The 20,663-nt window shown below is 50.8% G+C and overlaps 1 protein-coding gene across 48 annotated transcripts in view; it reads left to right on the plus strand.

Annotated features, from left to right (window-relative positions):
• CACNA1D (calcium voltage-gated channel subunit alpha1 D) overlaps nt 1-20,152 on the plus strand; it is a 330,381-nt gene extending 310,229 nt beyond the window's left edge. For 31 of the 48 annotated variants that reach the window (XM_084988617.1, XM_084988603.1, XM_013981783.3 and 28 more), the window contains 8 exons: nt 8,359-8,475; nt 9,171-9,538; nt 10,232-10,258; nt 11,393-11,542; nt 12,190-12,359; nt 14,999-15,120; nt 16,675-16,995; nt 18,109-20,152. In XM_084988617.1, coding sequence (XP_084844743.1) covers nt 8,359-8,475; nt 9,171-9,538; nt 10,232-10,258; nt 11,393-11,542; nt 12,190-12,359; nt 14,999-15,120; nt 16,675-16,995; nt 18,109-18,402 — 1,569 coding nt within the window. In that variant the 3' untranslated portion in view covers nt 18,403-20,152. The remainder of the gene's footprint in view (nt 1-8,358; nt 8,476-9,170; nt 9,539-10,231; nt 10,259-11,392; nt 11,543-12,189; nt 12,360-14,998; nt 15,121-16,674; nt 16,996-18,108) is intronic. The other 17 variants (XM_084988621.1, XM_084988615.1, XM_084988588.1 and 14 more) reach the window with 5 other exon arrangements.
• The last annotated feature ends 511 nt before the right edge of the window (nt 20,153-20,663 follow it).

Raw genomic sequence — 20,663 nt, forward strand, 5'->3', positions numbered from 1 at the left:
TCTGGGGATGCGTCTTTGGAAGCAATGTGGTCTAGTTTCAAGGACACTGGGAGTCAGGGAACCTGGGTTCCAGTCCCAGCTCCAGCGTTCACTTGCTGTGTGACCTTGGGCAAGACACTTAACCTCTCTGTGCCTCAGTTTCCCCATCTGTAAAATGGGGGTACTAATGTCGACCTACCTCACAGGGCTGTTGTGAGGAATAGCTAAGTGATTGTAAAGCACTTTGAACGTATAATTGCTTATTATTAAGACTACAACAATAATAATATCGTATGCCTGTTTACTACCAGAACTTTAAGAAATTCTTGTTTTTCTTTGACCTCTTTTCTGTTCTCAAATGTAGTGATCCATTGAGAAAGAGAATTCTCCCCCTCTTGAGATACCTAGGAAACGCGTAAAGAAGTAAACCGAAGTAACTCTGCAGGTTGTGTTTCCACCTATTATGAAGAGTAGATTTTTGCCCCAGAAGTTGCTTCGAGAGGGGGTCCCATCTGAAATTTTCAGCCCATTCTAAACAATGGTTGTGGAGTTGGTACACCCGATGCAGAGCCCGAGAGACCCAGAGGAGCCAATTTACATTTCCAGGTCCAAATTCAAAAGTAACCTTCGTGCAAAAACTTGAAATTTCTGAAGTGACTAGAGAAGAGAAGGGTTACCAGCCCTGGCTGGTGCAGACTGGTGGCCGCGTGCATGTGTGCATGCACACAGGCCACGGAGAGCCCCAGAGTGTGGGGAAGCCTGGCCCCTCCTGGCTGTGCTGGGCCACCAGCAAGCAGGCGGGAAAGCATTGGGAAGCACAGTGATCATGGAAGTCCTCCAGGCCCGTCCTGTGCATGACTGACAGGGTCCCTCCCAGCCTCAAGGTCTGCTCCAATGATGTCTTCTGTGCCGTGACCTTTGCCCTTTGGCCCCAGTGGCTCACCATGCCAAATGATTTGACCCCTCTGGACTTAAGTGGACTCCCTGGTCCCACTATGGAAACAGGCCTGGCCCCCGATTCTGCTCCCACGTGTGCAGACTGTCGTAAGTCTAGCCATGCGTGGTGGGTTTTCTGGATTCTCCCAGCAGAGGTCTTGGGGCCAGAGGACACAGCACCATGCATGGGTGGTGACGTAGTGATGGGGTTGAAAGTTGGCCAGCTCATTCCAGTCAATTGGATGCCTATGCAGATCTTGAAGCAGGTCTGTAGCTGCTAGTCGACGGCCACGGCCCCAGCACGTTGAGTCTCCTCAGGCCCTGGCAAACATCCCAGCCTCACCCCAAACCCCTCCGTGATCCAGTAACTAAAGGGCTAGATGCCTAGCCTGGCGGGGACCTCATGGACCTTCTTCTGGTCTGGAGGGCCCCCTCTGCTCTGACTGGGTAGTGCCTGGGATGTGCCCGTTAAGCATTTGGTGTATTTTGGTGTATCTCCGAAAAGGAAGCAGGTCAGCCCTGTGGGCACAGGTAAGGCATTTATCCAGTATCCAATGATCTCTCTGGTCTCTGACTAACTCTGATGTCAAGTTTACTAGACCCTGAAGGGAGTGTATGTGCCCACCCCCGTGTCTGTGCCCCCATCTCAGAGGCCCAGGTGACTGCCTCCTAGATCTAAGTCTCTATGACAAAGCCCCAGCTGAGCAGCCCCGAGCAATTCATGCGGCTGGTGTTTCCACATGCCTTTCTCCACAGTCCATCCAAATCAGCCAAGGCTGGAAAGCACTGACTTTCCAAGTGGGGTTCAGGGAGTGGTTTAAATGAAGAGAGAACATCTTGCCCCCATTCCCTGGGCCTGGCTGTGCTGCTGAGTGATAGCCCTGGCGGTGGTTGGTAGCTGAGGCCAGTTCATGAAGGACAATCAGAAATGAGGCCACCTCCCGCCACCTCTGCTCAAAAGGGAAACCAGGCTTCTCTGAAACTTGGTTTCAGTCAAACTGCAGACATGTCTGTTTTTTCTCCTAAAACGTTGGCAGGAGAGGATAGCTTTCAGTGTAGTAAAGTTGTAAGAGGTGACTCAAGGTAATCGTGTCAGAATCTTCCCAGACCCACTCAGCAAACTCGGTGCCCGACACCAGAATCCATGGTGCTAAAATCTTAAGCTCCTGGATGGAGGACATGATGCAGGCCCGTGTTGTCGGGAAGCAGCTGTAAGATGCGGCCTCAGGCTCTTCTCAAATAGCTTATTCTAGGGTGTGACCTAATTAAAAACTAAATTGAGCCACAGGATTATGGGCAACTGGATTCTCTCCCCTTCAAGGCAGGAGATCCTTCCTCTCTGAGAATAGTAGTTATTATTTTCACAAGTCTTTGAGATGATAGAATTACTGAAAAGAAGCTAAGGAAAGTTGCATTATATAACAGCGAAGAGTCTGACTGTGGTGTGTTATTGCCTAATACCCACCTGGTACCCTCACCAGCCCAAATTATCCTGATTCAGTTGTCCCTGGCCGGCAGCTGGCTAACACCCACAGTTCCTTGGTTGGGTAGGTACCTGTGCCAGTTCTCCCTGGCACACCGTAGCCCTAGGAGAGGTGGCTATTTGGGGCAGTCAGAGGGCACATCATTCTAAGGCACAGTGAAGGCTACCTGTGCCAGAGGTTGGCTTGGAGAAGCCACGAGAAGAACGCTTCTTTCAAAAGTAGAGAAAGGTCAGTGGAGTTACAGGAATCCCAGATGAGGGAAGAGCCTAGCGCCTGAGAAAGAAAGATGAGGTTGCCTGTCTGAGGGCCGGTTATCAGCAGTTCTCAAACTTTTTGGTCTCAGGAACTTTTTATGCTCTTGAAAAGTATTGAGGACCCTAATGTATCAATATTTACTGCATTAGGAATTAAAACAGAGATTTTTAAAACACTGAATATGCAAGCACAAAGATGCTAGAGAGCTGAGATCCTCGAGGCTCCTGCAGCCTTTGAAAAATGCTGCTGTGCTCTCGCTGTGTGTGTGCCGCCGCCGCCGAGGGATGGAGAGTGTTTGGAGCCGAGAGCATCCCAGTCTTATGCAAATCACAATGACCTCATGGGTCCCTGAGGAGGTCTCAGGGGGCCCCAGGGTCCTTGGGCCGCACTTTGAGAACTGCTGCTCTGGGGGATTGACCCCATATTCCCCCTAAAGGAAAAGGGTGCTGGAGCCTTTTTACCATCTCCTGTGTAGACCACTGCCCCCACCTTGAACCGCCGCCCCTCCCTCCCCCCTCCCGCCAGGCCCCATCCTCAACCCTGGCCTACTCATCTGGACACAGAACCGCCTGGGTCCCAGGGGTCTGGCCAAGTTCAGACCAAGAGTCTCACCCTCAGGCCCCGTCTCACTGCCTGTGCTGATCTGGAGGAACCATGGTCTAAAGTAGAGTGTGATAGTTAAGTGTTGGTAAGGCTCTCAGCTCAGAGTGGCGTGGTGGAGACAGGATGTATGCTGAGCATAGGATCCGTTTTCGTGATACCTGGTGATCATCTATTAGTGCCATGTTGACCTAGCGATACCAGACCACTGTGAAGTTAGTGGACAGAAGGTGCACCTTGATTGGACAGCACCACACAGTCACGGGGGATCACAGTCATAAGTGAGTGTGTGATTGCGACTCTTCCCTTGGACCCAGCAAGATGGGGCCGCATGGTGTCACTGGAACAGCAGGCCTAGGGATCAAGATTCCTAGCTGAGCCTTCGCTTGTGTGGGCAGGTCATTTAACCAAATGGGGATAATCCTGTCCCACCCCCCCGCCCTCCTGGGATATGGGATAAATGATGTGCTATCAGTGACAGGTACAAAGATGCTAATCAGAATAGAAGTCATGATTTGCCATTTCTGTGAAGCCCCCATTTTAAGTAATACCCTCTCTGTTATCAGCACACTACAGGCATTTCTCCAATTCTGGTGTTAAAACTACAACCAAGAGTCAAGGTGGAACTGGAACAGATAGCTGTGTCAGATCACTCGCAGGGAAAATGTCAGAGATCGCTTTAGGCAATTTTTTTCTTAAGTTTTGTTTATCCTTCCGAGTGAAGGTAACAAACTCAATGTATACAGCTGAGGGCCACCCCCAGGATAACTTATAGGGTGAGGTTACAGCTGACCTTTCAGTGAGGGTGGGAATCACTGGGCATGACTCACGGGAGTGCTGTGCTGGTGACTCTAGCCCGTTATACTCACAGACTGTTCATAATGGACGCAAAGGCCACACCCTCCCATTTTCGTCGGCAAAGAGCAGTGACAAAAGAAGGGGTGTGCCTGTGTGTGATGTGCGTGCACGTGGGCATGCGGGGGAGGTAGGGGACAGCTTGTAGATGAGCAGGTGTATTCTCTGAGAAGCCAGTCTCCAGTCGTCTCTGCTGGGGGAGCTCTCTAAAATGATCCTTTCTGATTGGGTCCCGACAGAATCCTGCTCAAGGTTAACCAGAGCTCGTCTTTAACGAGATGACCATGTGGGACCAGCCCCGGCTAAGGGAGACCTGCCTCTGATAGAGATCTGGCTCTGCCAGATGAGGGCTCTTTGGCTGGAGCCTAGGAGCCTGAAAGCCTGGCACTCAGACCCGAAGATGAATGGCCTGGGCCGGCCCCGACTGGAGACTCGCATCTCCTATCTGCACTGTTACAGTGTAGGTTCAGGAGGGGTTTCTGGGCGTCTCTACATGCTGGGAGCTGACAGATGACTGGTGTGTCTGGTGGCACTAGCTTAGGGGGACAGGCACTGAAAGCATTTCAAATGTACCAGGTAGGAAAAACTTAACCCGGAAACTGGGCAAGAGAAAGGAAGGTAAATGAATGTTCCTTTTGGAGGGTCAAATATCATACTTTTATGCTATTGCTTCAGAAATACTTAGAGAGATTTTATTGTTTGGGGGATTTTTTTTTTTTTCTTTTGGTGACTTAATCATTCAGTAGAGTAAAAAATATCTATAAAATTCCAATTAAATGGTGTCTAAAATTTAAAGCAGCCATCTACAGGCAAAGCGCCAACATCTCTTTTTTTAACAAAATACTTATGAGAACATCTAGCATTTAAAAATCAACCAGAAACTAGGCTTGATTCTGTTTAATATTTTATATGATTGGACATCTTAAATCAATAATGTTTATATTTTATAGCAATTCTGTGTTTATTCAGAACAATAATTCTACTGTGATGTTAATGGGATGATCTTATAATGGCTTTGATTGTGTTGGTTTAAGTGCTAATGACCGCATTTCAAATTCAAATAGTATTTTGCTAATAGAGGTAGACACAGAGATGACACATGAAAGGATAGATAATTTTATGGATTGTCAAGTATTCATTTCAAGAAAAAAAAAGTTCTTTTTTTTAAGGGCTGTGGGGAAAAAAAGTAAATTTATTTCAAGGGTTTAAGATAGATTTCTGCGCTTTGGGAATTGGAACTTGTGCCTATGGAATTTTTGGAACAGCCTAAGCTACCTTTTAGCCTGATATGTGTGCTAGAAAAATTTTCATTATCATGTTTTGTGATATGTAATAAATTCAGGGTGCTGTGTTTAAGCTTCGTTTCAGTTCAAGTTTGGGAACATCCGTTTCCCTCATTACCCACCGTGGCAGATGCCCCTACTCCTTGTAGTATTCCCCGCCTCCCCCTCCCTCGCCCGCCCACCGCCCTGCCCTTCCTCAGATCCCCTGTGAAAGAGCAAAGTCAGTCCCTGACTCTTAGAAGGTGTGCGTCTTCCTGCATGGAGCAAGATAAATGTAATCAGGATTTCTAAGTCTCTGCTTTCCTGTCCGGGAAGAGTGACGCCTTCTCTCCTCCTTTGCTGTCTCTTTAATAAACATGTTGTTGTTATTTGTCTTTGGCAGTGGCTTCTTGGCCACCTCTCAGTTTTCTCCGTGATTTTATGTTGCAAACAAATTCTCTGTCCTATGTCTGTTCACTGCTCTCTCCTAATCTTGTGTATCACTGAAGACATGCTGGAGACAGTTTTTGTTTTTGTTATACAGTTATGTTATATGTGTATTTCAGTGAAATGTCAACCCGTCAACAGAGGATGATGTTAAAAATTATCCAAATAAATAGTTTTCTATTTCTTCTAATCAGACCTAGTCCAATCAGTTGAATGACAGTGAATAGGATTATCTCTTGTGATTTAAACAGTGTTTCTAGCCCACACTGCCTCGGGACATGGGTTAACGTATATAATTTACCTGGGAGTGTCGACTTGGTGCATTGTCACCTGTGTATGTTTTGTGGCAATGGCAGTGGGTATCTCAAAATTGGTCTCTTGTTGCGGAGCCTCAGCTAAGTAACAGCCCTTTGTTCCTTCCCAGTGATCCAAAATCAGATGGTGAAACCCTGGCTTGGTTTATCTTCCCTTGATAATTGTGCCCTAAAAAATGCAGCCTGGATGCATTGCAGGCTCTTCACTACTGCTGGGCTTGACCCTGCTGCACAGGCCTGCAGCCCTGCTGGGCAGGAGCTTTCACCCACTTGGCATTAGAGTCGCCTTCTTGATGTTTCCCTGAGAATGGTGTGGGTCTGCCTCCAAGCCAGATGGTTCCCAGGCTCAGATGTGCTGGAGGCGGGGATCTTAAGAGGGAAAGAGTGAGTGTGTGTGTGTGCGTGCATGGGGGTATGTGAGTGTGTGTGCGTGAGTGTGCAGCTGTGTGTGTATGCATGGGCATGTGCATACGTATGTGTGTGCGTCTTGTGCCTGTCATCAGAAGGACAGGACAGTGAGGGGCAGCCTTCCTGACCACACCATGAACTGTTCTGGGTTTGGCCTTAGGACACGTGTGTCGCTCCCCTGTAAGGCCACAGCATTCCTAGCTGGGAACCTTACAGCTTTGTCTCCAGTCAGCTCTTTCACCCCCACCATTCATAAAATGGAAAGATCTGCTACTCCTGTCTTCGAAGAATGGTTCAAACCAGACCCAGCCTGCTGAGCCTTTAAAAGCAACCTCTCATAGGCTGCATGCTAAAACAGGCCAGTTTTATACGCGCCTCCTGGGAAGTTCCCCACAACTTTCCATTCTAAATTAACTTCTCTACCCCTGATATCTGCAGAAGACCAGTCTGAGATTCCCACTGGAGTGGGCTCAGCCCTGTGGGCTCTGTGGCCATTATCCCTTCTGCCCTGCCACCCCCCTCCCACTGCCTCCACTGCCAAACATGTCTCAATGCTTAGTCTGTGTCCTGCACCCACCTACTGCTGGGGGTAGTGGAGGAGGGGCACAAAGTGGCCCCCTCCTCTGCAGGCCGCCCTGGCACTGGGGAGTATTAGCTCCAGGTGGAGACCCCCAAAGCCAGAATCTCAGATGTTCTCCATGCCTTCAGTGGCTGCTGAGATGCACCCTGCCAGTAAGTGGGGGTTGCCATCCAGATGCAGGACGGGTGGCCTTGGGCAGGCGGCAGGGAGGAAATGCCCCTTTCATATATCTGCCTTTTGATGGCAAAGGATGGAATAGTTGTACTGTCCTGTTAGCATGTCATTTTTCTTCAGACTGATGGTCAAACCATCATAATTTTTTCAGAGCCAGCAATACCCCTTCCCCATATAGTCCCTAAGTGTCTCAAATCGCTCCTTCATGAAAGTGGGTACAACAGAAGGGCTTCTCCCAAGCCCAGGGTGAGGAGGGCCTGGGAGAAATGCAGAAGGTCTATGAGGGGCCTGGAGGGATCACCTGGCGGTTCTTGCACTGTTGCCAGAGGCCAGTGAGCCCCTTCTATGTGTCATGGTCTTCAAGCGGGGGAGCTGACTGCTGGCAAGTTCTCAGCCTGAGCACAGACGGCAGACCAGGGCACCCACAGATCTTACGGAGGCTGGCCCTGCACAGCGGCCCAGGTCTGTGCATATCCATCCATTGTGTCATGGTCCTGAGTGGCTGGTGGTTGCAGTGTGTTGTGTCACTCCCTCCTTACATGGCTTCGTGGCAGAACCAGTGGCCCTGATGGCTGCGTGGTGTGCTTGCCCTCAGGCACCGGCACTAGGTGTCATCATCCTGGACACAGCCAGCGAGTCTTCGCCACCTCCCTGTAGAAGAGCCAGGCCACACTCCCTGCCCTGTCTGGGGCTCCAGGAGATGACGCTCTGAAGGCCATCCCTGTGTAGACTGTCATTTAGACTCGGGCCTGGGCTCTTGGCCACGGCAGACCCTAGCACTAGTAACCAGGCCCTGTTCCCTGCAAGTGGGAGGATCTAAAAAGGAGGTCACTGGCCTCACGCATCCCAGCCCAGGACCATCTTGAACTTCTGACCACACCCTACACCCCGTGAGGCTCCAGAGACACCTTGAGTTACCTTCAGTTAGTGGTCAGTTCCCTGGACTGTCCTTTGGAGAAACCTTCCCCTCCCACAGCTGAATCAGGCAGGAGCAAAGCCAGGACCCAGCTGGGGCCCAGGCCACCCACGTTGGCTAACCTGTTTTGCCATTTTCATTGATCTAGGCGGGATTAAGGACACTGCACGACATTGGGCCAGAAATCCGGCGTGCTATATCATGTGATTTGCAAGATGATGAGCCGGAGGAAACAAAACGCGAAGAAGAAGAAGATGTATTCAAAGTAATTATTCCACGCCTAGCTACACACTGGCCACTTGGAAATAGTGGGGCAGGAGTCCGGTTTGGGGAGTTAACGATCCGCAAAAGAACCTGGAGAACGAACGCCGGCCCCAGGGCTTATTGGGGCTTGCGGACCACGCCTCCTGCAGCAGACCCTCCCCATTCACCAGCACCCCTTCTAGGGCCAGGCCTGCCCCTTCCCTGAGCTTGCTCCTCTGCCCCGCACCAGCCACTTCGGAGGAGCTTGGTCACAACCACCAAGCGGTGTGGACGACCATCCTGGGTCTTTCTAGCAGCTGCTGGCCCTCCCTACCCCTTTCTTCCCCCGGGGCCCAACTCTGTGATCTTCCAGCCGGCCCTCCGCTTCCCAGCCCCCCGGCCCAAGAGACATGCCTGCCGCCCAGCCTCAAGCGCTCCTCAAGGGGCAAAAGTCGGCTCGCCTTGGAGCAACCAGAAGAGCACACTACAGCCGAGCGCTTGCTCCCCAGCTCAGGAATCGTTAACCTTCCTCATTTCAGGGGGACCAGCTGCCACACCCAGTCACCCCGATCACGGAGACACTCAGATTGCTTTACAGGGATCCTACGGAGCTTACCTAGAATTTGTTGTTCGTGTAGAAAAAAAAGTTACCTAACATAGCTAGCCTGCATCAAATATTTGTTAAATTACCTGGTGTTGTCTCCCATTATTTTGCAGAGAAATGGTGCCCTGCTTGGAAACCATGTCAATCATGTTAATAGTGATAGGAGAGAGTCCCTTCAGCAGACCAATACCACCCACCGTCCCCTGCATGTCCAAAGGCCTTCAATTCCACCTGCAAGTGATACTGAGAAACCGCTGTTTCCTCCAGCAGGAAATTCGGTGTGTCATAACCATCATAACCATAATTCCATAGGAAAGCAAGTTCCCAGCTCAACAAATGCCAATCTCAATAATGCCAATATGTCCAAAGTTGTCCCCGGAAAGCGGCCCAGCATTGGGAATCTTGAGCATGTGTCTGAAAATGGGCATCATTCCTCCCACAAGCATGGCCGTGAGCCTCACAGAAGGTCCAGTATTAAAAGGTAACCTTTAAAATGTGTTTGCACTTGGTAACATGGTGTTGGTCCAAGGCGGGCCTTTCTCCCCTGTGCTCCGCTACAGGGCGGGAGAGTCCCCATGGGCATTTGTGTTAGAAACTGTGAGTGTGTCAGGGTCGCAGCTTCTCCAGGCACTGGCTGACACACCTGAAGGAGGAAGGGCCACCTGCCACCCTGTATCCTGCCTTTGGGATGCCCCTTAACACAGCAGCAGCTGCAAATGCCGATTGTACCACCTACTCAGGGACAGGGGTTGGCAAACCTTTCTTGAAAGGGCCAGGTAGAATTTTTGGGTTAGAGCATCACACAGTCTCCATTGTAGCCACTCAACTTGGCTGTCGTGGCAGGAAAGCAGCCTCAGATAATATGTAAATGCGTGGGGACAGCTGGGTCCCAATAAAGCTTTATTTGTGGCCACTGAAACATGAACTTCGTATAGTCACCTGCGAGAAACGATTTCTCTTCCTTTGATTTTGTTTCATTCCTTTAAAAGCAGAAAAAAACTGCGTGTAGCTTGTGGGCCATACAAAAACAGGCAATGACCCGTACTTGGGTGGTGAACCACAGTTTGCTGACCCCTGCTCTAGGAAGTAGCTTGACATTTGCTTTTCATGTGTCATTGGAAATATTTAACTTTTATCTTCTCCCTCCCTCTCATATTATGCCTTTCCTGGATAGAGCCCGCTATTATGAAACTTACATTAGGTATGTGCTCTTTGCCTGTGTTCATGTTTCAAAACTGTATGTTCTAAATGTGACCAGCTGGCCTCTGGGAGTGCTGAGATGAGATGAGAACTCCCTGGGAGCTGGCTAGCCTAGCGTAGGGTGTTACAGCCCAGGGCCGTGGACTCAGCGCCAGAGATGGTTGCTTCTTTCTCAGCAGAGGTGCTTTCACATGCACATCTGCAGAGACTGTGTTACCATCTAAGGACTGGCGTTCACGAGCAGTGTGCCCGCAGGCTTCCTGCAGACCTCACCACGGTGCTGGGAGAGCCCCCGGCCTGGGGAGCTGGGCAGACATGCTGCTTTTGGGGATCAAGCCTCTTGTGGGGGCTTCATAAAAGCATGCCCCCCACCTCCTGAAGCCCGGGGGCCAGGCCTCCACCTTTGTCTCCCAGACAGCCCTCCAGCCACGTGTCGTGCAGCCTGCTCCATGTTCGCTGAACCCAGTTGCATCTGGGGTGGGTTGGTCATCGTGTTGGGGACAGGTTGGATGGATCTCCTGGTTTAATTATCTCAAGTGAAATGAGCAGTTACTTGAGCCTGAGGAGGGCGGGAGGGAGGGACGAGCTTGGAGGAAGCACAGTCCTCTCTTTGGAGGGCATGATGTCCCAGAGCCTGGCTGGTTGACCTGAGGACTGAGGCCAGGACAGCTAGGTTCAGGGAGATCTCATGACAGTCCTGCTGCAGGACAGTCTTTGAAGACTCAGTGGATGTTGTCAGGGAGAGTCTCTCCGCCCAGGACACTGTATTCAAAACCCCGGGTCAGATGCTGTGTAAAGGTGGGACCCTCTTTGTTTGAGGCTCCGAAGTCACACTGGGCCAGGGTAGGAGTCAGAGCAGGTGGCCTGGGGACCCATCACTGCAGGTCTCTAGGTCCATTTTCTGGCTCTTTGCCCAGATTATTAGGCCTCTGGGGTGGGGGGTGGTTTGACACTAGCATCATCAGGGCACTGAAAGAGAAACTCCTTGCTGGTATTTTACACACGACACCACCATTGCCAGAGGCTTCAGTCTCCCTTGAGGTGGGAGCACCTCTGGCAGGGCCACTGCAGAGGCTCAGCTATAGGAGTTGTCTGCTGTCTGCCCAAACACTCAGGCCCCCTCTCCCAACTGCAGGTCTGACTCAGGAGATGAGCAGTTTCCAACCATTTGCCGGGAAGACCCCGAGATCCACAGCTACTTCAGGGACCCCCGCTGCCTGGGGGAGCGGGAGTATTTCAGTGGTGAGGAATGTTACGAGGATGACAGCTCACCAACCGGGAGCAGGTGAGGGGTGCTGGGCCTGGGCTGTTGCTAGGAGAGCTTTCCCCTTCCTGGTTCTGGGGCTCTGCTCCTTGTGGAGCCATGGACCACCTGTGACTGCACTCAGACTGTCCTGGGAAGCAAAACAGGAGCATAGTCTCCAGGCCACTAGAGAAGTCAAGCCCCTGTCTTCCTGCACTGACCTGCACCAGCCTGCATTAGAATCCTGTGCGCAAGAAGTATTTGCTAAGCTCCTCGAGGGTGGGGACCATGCTTCATGCACCTTCGTGTCCCGGGAGCCCTGCCCAGCACCTGGCCGAGGGCAGACGCTCAGGAGTGGGTTCTCCATGAAGAAGCAAGTGGGTGGTAGTCAAGCCTGCAGGGCACCTGTGATTCATGTCTGACCCGGGTCTGAGGCTGCCCCGGGAGGGAAAACACCAGCTCCTCACCCATCCCAGATCTATTGTCCTGAACTGCCCTGTAATAGCCCTTTGCCATCTAGAATCTTCCATGGAGCCGAGGACTGCCTAGTTCTCAGCTCGTCCTACTGTGTCCACTGAGGTGGGAAGACTAGAGGGGGGTCTGTCCCAGCTAAGAGGGCGCGTTAACTAGGACCTCACATGCCCTTTGCTCTCTCTCTCTCTCTCTCTCTCTGCCTTTTTGACCACCAGGCAAAGCTATGGCTGCGGCTACTACAACCGATATCCAGGCAGCAGCTTAGACTTTGAGCGGCCTCGAGGCTACCATCACCCTCAAAGCTTCTCAGAGGACGATGACTCACCGGTTTGCTATGATTCCCGGAGGTCTCCAAGGAGACGCCTACTACCTCCCACCCCAACATGTGAGGCCAGATTTCTTGTTTGGGGGGAAGGCTCGCAGAGCGCCGTGTGCCTCTCCCCCTGCCCTGGCCCAGGGTGGTGATGGATGTGGTCCTGCTATGTCAGGGTAGGGGGCTTCAAGCCTTGTGACTGTCCCCTTCATTGGAGATAATACTGGCCTTCCTTTCTTTCTCATCTCTGTGCCACGTAGTACGGCTTGAAACGCTTCGGCACTGAGAACAGAGAGGCAGTGTGGGGCCCCACGGTTGCACAGTAGGTGGGACCTGATGAGGGGCTTTCTGTGCATCTTCATTGCCTTTGACCTCAGGATCTGCCCTGAAGGTAGGCAAGGCACGCATCATGATGCTGACAGGCCCACTCCCCGGACAAGCATTGACCTTCAGAGCGTGGAGGATGGACCAGAGCCCAAGTGTGTCTTACCAAGGCCCACGTCTCTGAGGAGCACCTGAGGGTTCTCACCACCCCTCCTCCTTTCCCACATCTCTGCTCTCCTCGCCAGTACTCTCCACTCACAGCATAGGTTGTGGCCTTAGTGGTGACCTCAAGGGCAGGCATTCCTGTCCCACTGAGAAGGGGCTGGCTGTTCTCCCACCTGATTTTCTTGTGCAGGTGGCTAGGAGATCTGGGTCACCCCCAAGGAGGAACTGGGGCCAGGCAGGGAAATGCAGCAGTGGCCCCTGCCAGATCCTGATTTTGGATATGTGGGCATTTGGATGAGTTGAACAGTAGCCATTTCTGGCATTTCTGAGGCCAGAAATATTTTGAGGCTGGACTCTAATCAGTAAGCCAAAACAGCCAGGACTCCTCGGCTCTGTGTGTCTACGTGCACAGTAGTAAGTACACTTGGGTGGTGCCCAGGGCCTGTGTCCCTCCAGCTGTCACAGGCTTGCTGGGGAGTATAATCAGACCCATTTCCATGGTTAATATTTAATTTCACAGCCCCAAACATAAGCTGCTAAACAGAGCAGTTCTGGGCTCCATCAGTACTGGGTGACACACACACAGGCCAGGCTGGGTGGAGGCCCCTGGCAGCTCTAAGTGCCACTGCTCTCCTGTGATCTCCCTTTCTCCCTCTGGTGGCCACAATAATGCCCATCGTTCACAGGCGCCACATCTGTAAAGCAAGGACCCTGAGCGGGCAAGAGTGGCTGCCCTCTTTATTTGCAAGCGTGAATAAATTAAATGCATTTTTTTTTTTTTGCCTTATTGCCCATCTTTTCAGACCTTGGGCAGAGAGAACATGGAATCCTGTGTTCTCAGCTATAGTGAGACTACTTCCTCCATTAGTGATGGTTGTGCAGAGCAAATGAGATAATTGGCATCTGTGGACCCATTTCCGACACTGAAAGGCACTCTCTGAGAGCGATGGTGGTTTTCTTTCCTGGCTTGACCCTCTGGCTCCCCATCTGATCCTAGGAGGGTCCTAGAAGTTGGACTGACCAGGGAGGCCTGTCTTCCTCTTTAGACACTTCAATTCAGCCTCATGTGGTACGGCGAGGGAAGGCTGGCTGATGAGGACGACAGGTGTCTGGATCCCACGAAGGCAGCTGGATGAGGAGGCCTGGCAGGCCCCATGGTGTGCATAGGGCCCGTGAGACAGGACTGGTGTCTGTCTGGTCCCTCGCCACTGGGCAGTGGCCAAAAAGGGCTCGTCCTGGGCTCCTTTCACTTTGGGAGCTGGGCCGTCATAAAAACCCACTCCTGCAGCTTTGTGGTCCCAGGATGCCAGGGCACCTCCCAGCCAGTCCCTGCAGTTTTCCAGTGCAGAAATGAGGCATGTATGGAGTTTTGCTGGAGTATGACAAATGCCCCATGAGCTCAGAAAGCAGGGTTCTAGAAAGGAGTGAATTCATTGCTGCCTTGCAATCCACCAGTAAGGCCACTGAGGCAGCTCTGTGGTGCCAGCGCCTGTGAGGGGTGGTGTCCTAGCGAGGCCTCTGTCCTGTGCTCAGGGCCAAAATTCAGACCAATTTCCCAGGCCTGGTGTCCTGTGATCATCTTGTCAGCACTCAACCTATTTGTAAACCTCTTTTCAAAGTGGCTGTTAACAGGACAACGAACCACTTTCTTTAAAGTGTGAGGTGTCCTTTCTTGTATGTTTTGTCTTCCGGGCTAGGGAAGCTGGGTCTTTCCCAACAAGAGTGTGGTTATTACCTGGTTGAGCTATGAGGGCAGGTGGCAGATGAAGTATAAACACAACATGGGCGTATCCGCAAGATGCTCTCCCCAGAGACACTCAGGAGGTCTGAAAGGTGAGAACTGGGCAGTCAGCAAGCATCTCTGGAATTCTACAATGACCTCATGTCATTGACCTGAGATGCTGTGTCCCCACCACATGCAGGGCCAGGGGCTTTGAGTCAGAACAGCTGCCCTCTGTCTGCTTCTGGCTTCTCCCCCTGAGAACTGGTTTGGCAGGGATGAGAAATCAACTTGCACTTTTTAAAAAACATCCCTCAGTTGAGCTGCTTCATCTACTCTCCCAAAGTTCTGAGACTTCCAATGCCTAATGCTTCTTCTTGGATGCACCACTTGTTTCCTCCTGGGCTCCTTGTTGAATGTCCAGGGGGCCACCCTGTCCCCAGAGCCCCAGGGCCACACCCAAGCTTGTTTCACAACTGCGTGGTGTGCTTTGACTTCTCAGCCCACCGGAGATCCTCCTTCAACTTCGAGTGCCTGCGCCGGCAGAGCAGCCAGGAGGAGGTCCCGCCATCCCCCGCCTTCCCCCACCGCACAGCCCTGCCTCTGCACCTGATGCAGCAACAGGTGAGCTGGCCCACCTGGCCCTGCCCCCAGGGGCCTATGGGCACTCCTGTCCCCTTTGCTGCCAGCACTGGGGGAGGGCAAGACCCTTCACATACACTCTGGTTCAGTTCTGTAATAATCCCGCCAAATAGAAACTATCACAAACCCTATTTTATGGATGAGCAAGCCTCTCAGAGGAAAGGTGACATCCCTGAGCTCACATAGAAGGTGAGTGGCCTTGAGCTGGCTTTCAAATCCAAGGCTGGAAGCTTCCAGAGCTGGGCTCTCAGCCCAGGTGCACACACCCTTCCTCAGCACGGAAGGCAAGGCCTGAGACAACCATGCCCCAGAGAATGGTGATGACTTGACTGACCCTGAATTTTCCTCTTTGCTGTCCTTTGCTCTGAGAGGTTGTCCCATCATTTATGGAGCCCTGTGCAGGCTGGGCCCTGGAGTCACAAAGGTAGGTGAGCCTCTGAGCTGCCTGCAAGGTAGCTGTGGTCCAGGGAGATGAACCTGTCCAGTGAAGGTGGCCAGATGGGAGGGACCCCATGTCCTGGATGGTGTGAGGGGCCAGAGCCCACTCAGTTGGGCTTTGCCTCCAGGATGAGAATATGGTACTTTTTCTCCTTGAAAAGAGCCATTAGAGATGCTGTCCTTTTGTGTCCATGTGGGTCAAGGGGAGTACCTGGTGCAGTGAGTTCCCAGTCCGTGGAGCACCCAGAGCCAGCCCTGCCCTCGAGCTTCTTACCTGAGCATCCTGAGCACAAAAACACGAGCTGCCACTTCAGTTTCTGTTCAGGTCTCCGTGCCAACCTTTTCCCTTTCTGCCTTGCATTTTTATGTTAATTTTTGTGTCCTGCTGTGTCACGGACAGAGGACAAACCATAGGAAGGCACAGGCCATGCAGTGCCACACTCCAAGTAAGCAGGAAGCTCTATCTCCACTGGCTTGTGGATGACAATGCATTTCCCTCTGCTGCCCCGCCCTGCCTCCCTTGGGTGTTCCTGGCTCCCCATTTGACCACAAGCCTGGATGGTTCACGAGACTGGGCCTCAGGGTCCCTCTCTGCAGAGTGGGATGTCAAGGTGGCACTGTAGGTAGAAATAAGAGCCTTGTCCCTGGTGCATCAGAGCAGAGTGGCAGTCAGGGACAAGCTGCCCTGAAGAGAACCAGCCTGTTTTCCTCCAAGCACTGGGCACCTTCACTTTGCCCTGAATGCACTTCCCTTTTCAAACCCAGAATGAACTTGGTGGGCCATTCATACCCCACAGCTTGTGCATCTTCTTTGATCCTTCCAGGGTCTAAGCAATCTCATGAATTAGCCACAGATTCCTACTTGGGAACAGTCATAGGAGAGGCATTACAGATTTGGGGGAAAAGAAAACACAGTCTGCTGGAAAGTCCTGTTTTTATAGCCAGTTCATTCTGTTACTCAGTGTCCTTGTTTGCTTTTGAAGTCCCATCGGCGGCTGCCCCTGGAAAACAGTGCCTGGTGCCTGGTCTGTTCTGAGGGGGCCCAAAAGGTCGGGACCTCTGAGGACCTCTGCTCTCCCCACTTCCCTTTCTCCTCAGATCATGGCAGTTGCTGGCCTCGATTCCAGTAAAGCCCAGAAGTACTCGCCAAGCCACTCAACCCGGTCGTGGGCCACCCCTCCGGCGACGCCGTCATACCGGGACTGGACACCATGCTACACCCCCCTGATCCAGGTCGAGCGGTCAGAGGCCCTGGACCAGGTCAATGGCAGCCTGCCGTCCCTGCACCGCAGCTCGTGGTACACAGATGAGCCGGGCATCTCCTATCGGACTTTCACACCAGCCAGCCTGACTGTCCCTGGCAGCTTCCACAGCAAAAACAGCGACAAGCAGAGGAGCGCAGACAGCTTGGTGGAGGCGGTGAGGGTGCTCCCCCATCTGCCACCAGAGGGTGGGTGGGCTCTGGGAGCCTGGCTTTGAACCTGGACACTGCTCCCTTCTTAGAAACTAGTTTGGTATTTAGAGTGTGAATATAAAACCACCACTACTGCCGGTTTCCTCTACTAGCTACACCTGGCTTTTATGCATGCTGCTTCTGCAAATATGACTAGTTTATACTGAAACATTTGTCCGCAGGGGGTTTTACTCTTGTTGGGCCATGTGCAGTTTTTGAGCTGCTCTAGATTTTCAAAGCCATTAACCTTCACCTTAGTTGTCACATATAGGATCTAGCAAACGTGATTTCCTGTCATTTTGCATCTATGTCATTGTGAACTGGAGATTGGCACTTGCCATCTGCCTCTATAAGGATTGAATCATGAGCCACTGAAGCTGCCAACCCTCAATAGTCCTGAAAGGAGCTCAGGGTGGAGATCAGGAGTGAGGCACTCTGTGCTTTGGGAAAAATGGCAAAACCAATCTTCATATAGTTCAATATTTCCCGAAGATTTTATAAGCCAAATTTTTACATTTCCTTGTATCTATAAAAGCACTAAAATCCTTCATGCTAACATCTTCTTCAAACTAATACTAGTCTTTACAAGACTAGCAGCAACCTTCTGTAAAAATGTGTGCTTGGTTGCATGTACCTCCCCCCTTCACCAAAATCACATATATACTAACATCCCCCCCTACCTCTTTGGAGCGGTTTTTTAAAGCTATCTAAAATGCTGCCCTTCCGACCCCATGGTCCTCATTTTGCCCCCAGTAAAACTTAATTCTCAATGTTTAGCTTGTGTTTTTTTGTTTGTTTGTTTCTTTTTTTAGGGCCACATATCCTCCATATGAAGGTTCCCAGACTAGGGGTCGAATCAGAGCTACAGCTGCCCCTCACAGCAATGCAGGACCCGAGCCGCATCTGCGGCCTGCACCACAGCTCAGCGCAACCCCAGATCCTTAACCCACTGAGCAAGGCCAGGGATGGAACCCACAACCTCATGGTTCCCTGTCGGATTCTTTTCAGCGGCGCCACGACGGGAACTCCAGTTGTGCATATTTTTTAAGTCAACACCATGGACCCTCTTTCCTGTACAGGTCCTGATATCTGAAGGCTTAGGACGGTATGCCAGGGACCCAAAGTTTGTGTCAGCGACAAAACACGAAATCGCCGATGCCTGTGACCTAACCATTGATGAGATGGAGAGTGCAGCCAGCAACCTGCTGAATGGAAACATGCATCCCCGGGCCAACGGGGATGTGGGCCCCATCGCACACCGGCAGGATTACGAGCTCCAGGACTTCGGGCCCGGCTACAGCGACGAGGAGCCGGACCCTGGGAGGGACGAGGAGGACCTGGCAGATGAAATGATTTGCATCACCACCCTGTAGCCCCCAGGGAGCGGCAGACTGGCTCTGGCCTCAGGTGGGGCGCCGGAGGGCCAAGGAAAAAGTGCCTCGTAGTTAGGAAAATTTAGGCACTAGTGTGGAGTCTCTATTCAATTAGACTTTTGTACAAGTGATGTCATGCCTCAAGGAAGCCATAAACCTGGTAGGGGACAGCGGTGCCCACGTGCTCAGCCCCAGCTGTGGGGGAGAGCTGGTCCAGTCCTCCTGGAGAGAACCAGCGAGGAGATCGGGCAAGCCCCGCCCACTGGTCCGGCGCGCATGCCCACTGCCCACAGGCTCGTGGGGAAGGTTTAAAGGTGATGACGATCACCACACCTGTGTCATTACCTCAGCCATCGGTCTAGCATATCAGATGTTCACTGGGCCCAGCATATCCATTTTTAAGCCCCTTTCCCCTCAAAACACACTGCTTCCTGATTCCTGTTCAGCTGTTCTGAAATACAGTGTGTAATCAGGACCTCCCTACCAGCTGTCATCCTGAGAGGGGAGCAGGACCCTATAAACGGGGTTTTCTGTGATGTGACCAGTTTACAGGAAAGGGCATCACTCCCCCGGGAAGCTTCTGACCGTGGGGCTAAAGAGTGACTGTAAACTGGAATAATAATGCACTTGCAACCAGGTAAACTTAGATACGCTAGTTTGTTTAAAAATTATAGATTTACTGTACATGACTTGTAATATATTATAATTTGTATTTGTAAAGAGATGGTCTATATTTTGTAATTATTGTACCGTATTTGAAATGCAGCAATATCCATGGGTCCTAACAATTGTAGTTCCCCACTGAAATCTAGAAACTATTAGTATTTTTACTTCGGGCTATACAGAAGTAGAAGAAATAGAGCCAATTCCCCTTTATTCAGTGAAAATCTTTGGGGAGTAAAATTTTCAGTTCAAAAGAACTTGTCACCATAGAGATTTCTCTAAAATATTTTGAGTCACTATAGATCTGTCTCTACACAAGAGAGACCAGAAGACTGTTTGCAGACTTTTCTTTGGGCAAGGGTTCTATGATTTGATATTGTACCTTCTGATCCCCCGTGGGTTGCAACAGTCTTTTGTTTTACTTAATAACCCTCTAATGAGTTCACCGCAGAGTAGGTGGAGCTGGTTACTTCAGAAATGTGGTTTTTCTCAGCTGCCCCCACAGGACGTTTTGGCATTTCTGGTACAGGAATAATCATACAGGTAAATGAAGTCTCACGGCTGTTTGTCCCCTGGGGAATGGAGGGGTGGGGAGCAGGGGGAGCAAAGTGATGATTTCTGGGATCTGTACAAATCGTATTGTTGCCTTTTTACAAAACCTTGCTGTACTGTGTGTTCTCTTTGAGGGCTTTTATATGCACCTGAATGAGGGCTGAAGTTTGCATTAGAATGCACTCACACTCCAATTGTACTGCTTGACAAAGAAGACCCACTTTGGGATCTTCAGACCCATCAAGGCTTCCTTTTCTGTTCCCAGAACTACACTGACTTTGTCAAGTTACCTTGGCAGGGAGAGAGTCCCTGCAAGTCAAAAAGACTGGTAGGAATTTTCAGTTTGAAATTTTTCGAGATTACATAACCTGTTAATTTTTTTTGTTGTTGTTGTAAATAACACTTTGTTACGAAGACCTTACAAACCTCTTCTTAAGACATTCTTACTCCAGATCCAGGCAAAAACACTTCCAGGTTTGTAAATGACTATTTCCTGACGTACATTCTTTTCTATTAAAATGCAAAATGATCTTCAGAATCTAGCTGTGTAATTTATTGTTTGGGGTAGTTCTCCTTGCAAAGAGCTGGTGATTGCCAGCAAGAGCTTCAGAAAGGGCCGGTACTTTGTGCAGGCCCTTCTGTAATTAACTATGCAGATTTTTTTCTTGTCCTCAAGGCTCCTCCAGCGCAGATAGTGGTAACTTAATTCCAGAGCACTGTTTTTCCCAAAGGGCTAACCTACTGTTACTGTCATCTCGGACTCTGGGTCTTTCCACTGAGTACTGGTCTTTCTATGTGGTTTACCAATATCAGTCTAAAACTGCCCTGCCAGGACTGAGTTTTCTGGTCTAGGCAATGACTTTTCTAGACAGCACTTGAAAACTGCTATTTTTATAGGCTGCAACACTCCTAATATCTGTCTGCGTTAAGCCTCATTCGAATGCTCACCTAACATTAAATTTTTCTTTGTAAGAAATATTGGAAGTGGCAGAGCATGGTTTTGTTCTTTTAGAAAATGCTTAAAATTAAATGTCTCTCTGTGGTTC

The sequence above is a fragment of the Sus scrofa genome, chromosome 13 (genome assembly GCF_054392235.1).
Source record: "Sus scrofa isolate SSC_HxYL_T2T_F1_AM1 chromosome 13, Sscrofa_HxYL_maternal_Yorkshire_Landrace_v2.0, whole genome shotgun sequence".
In the NCBI taxonomy this organism is placed as follows: Eukaryota; Metazoa; Chordata; class Mammalia; order Artiodactyla; family Suidae; genus Sus; species Sus scrofa.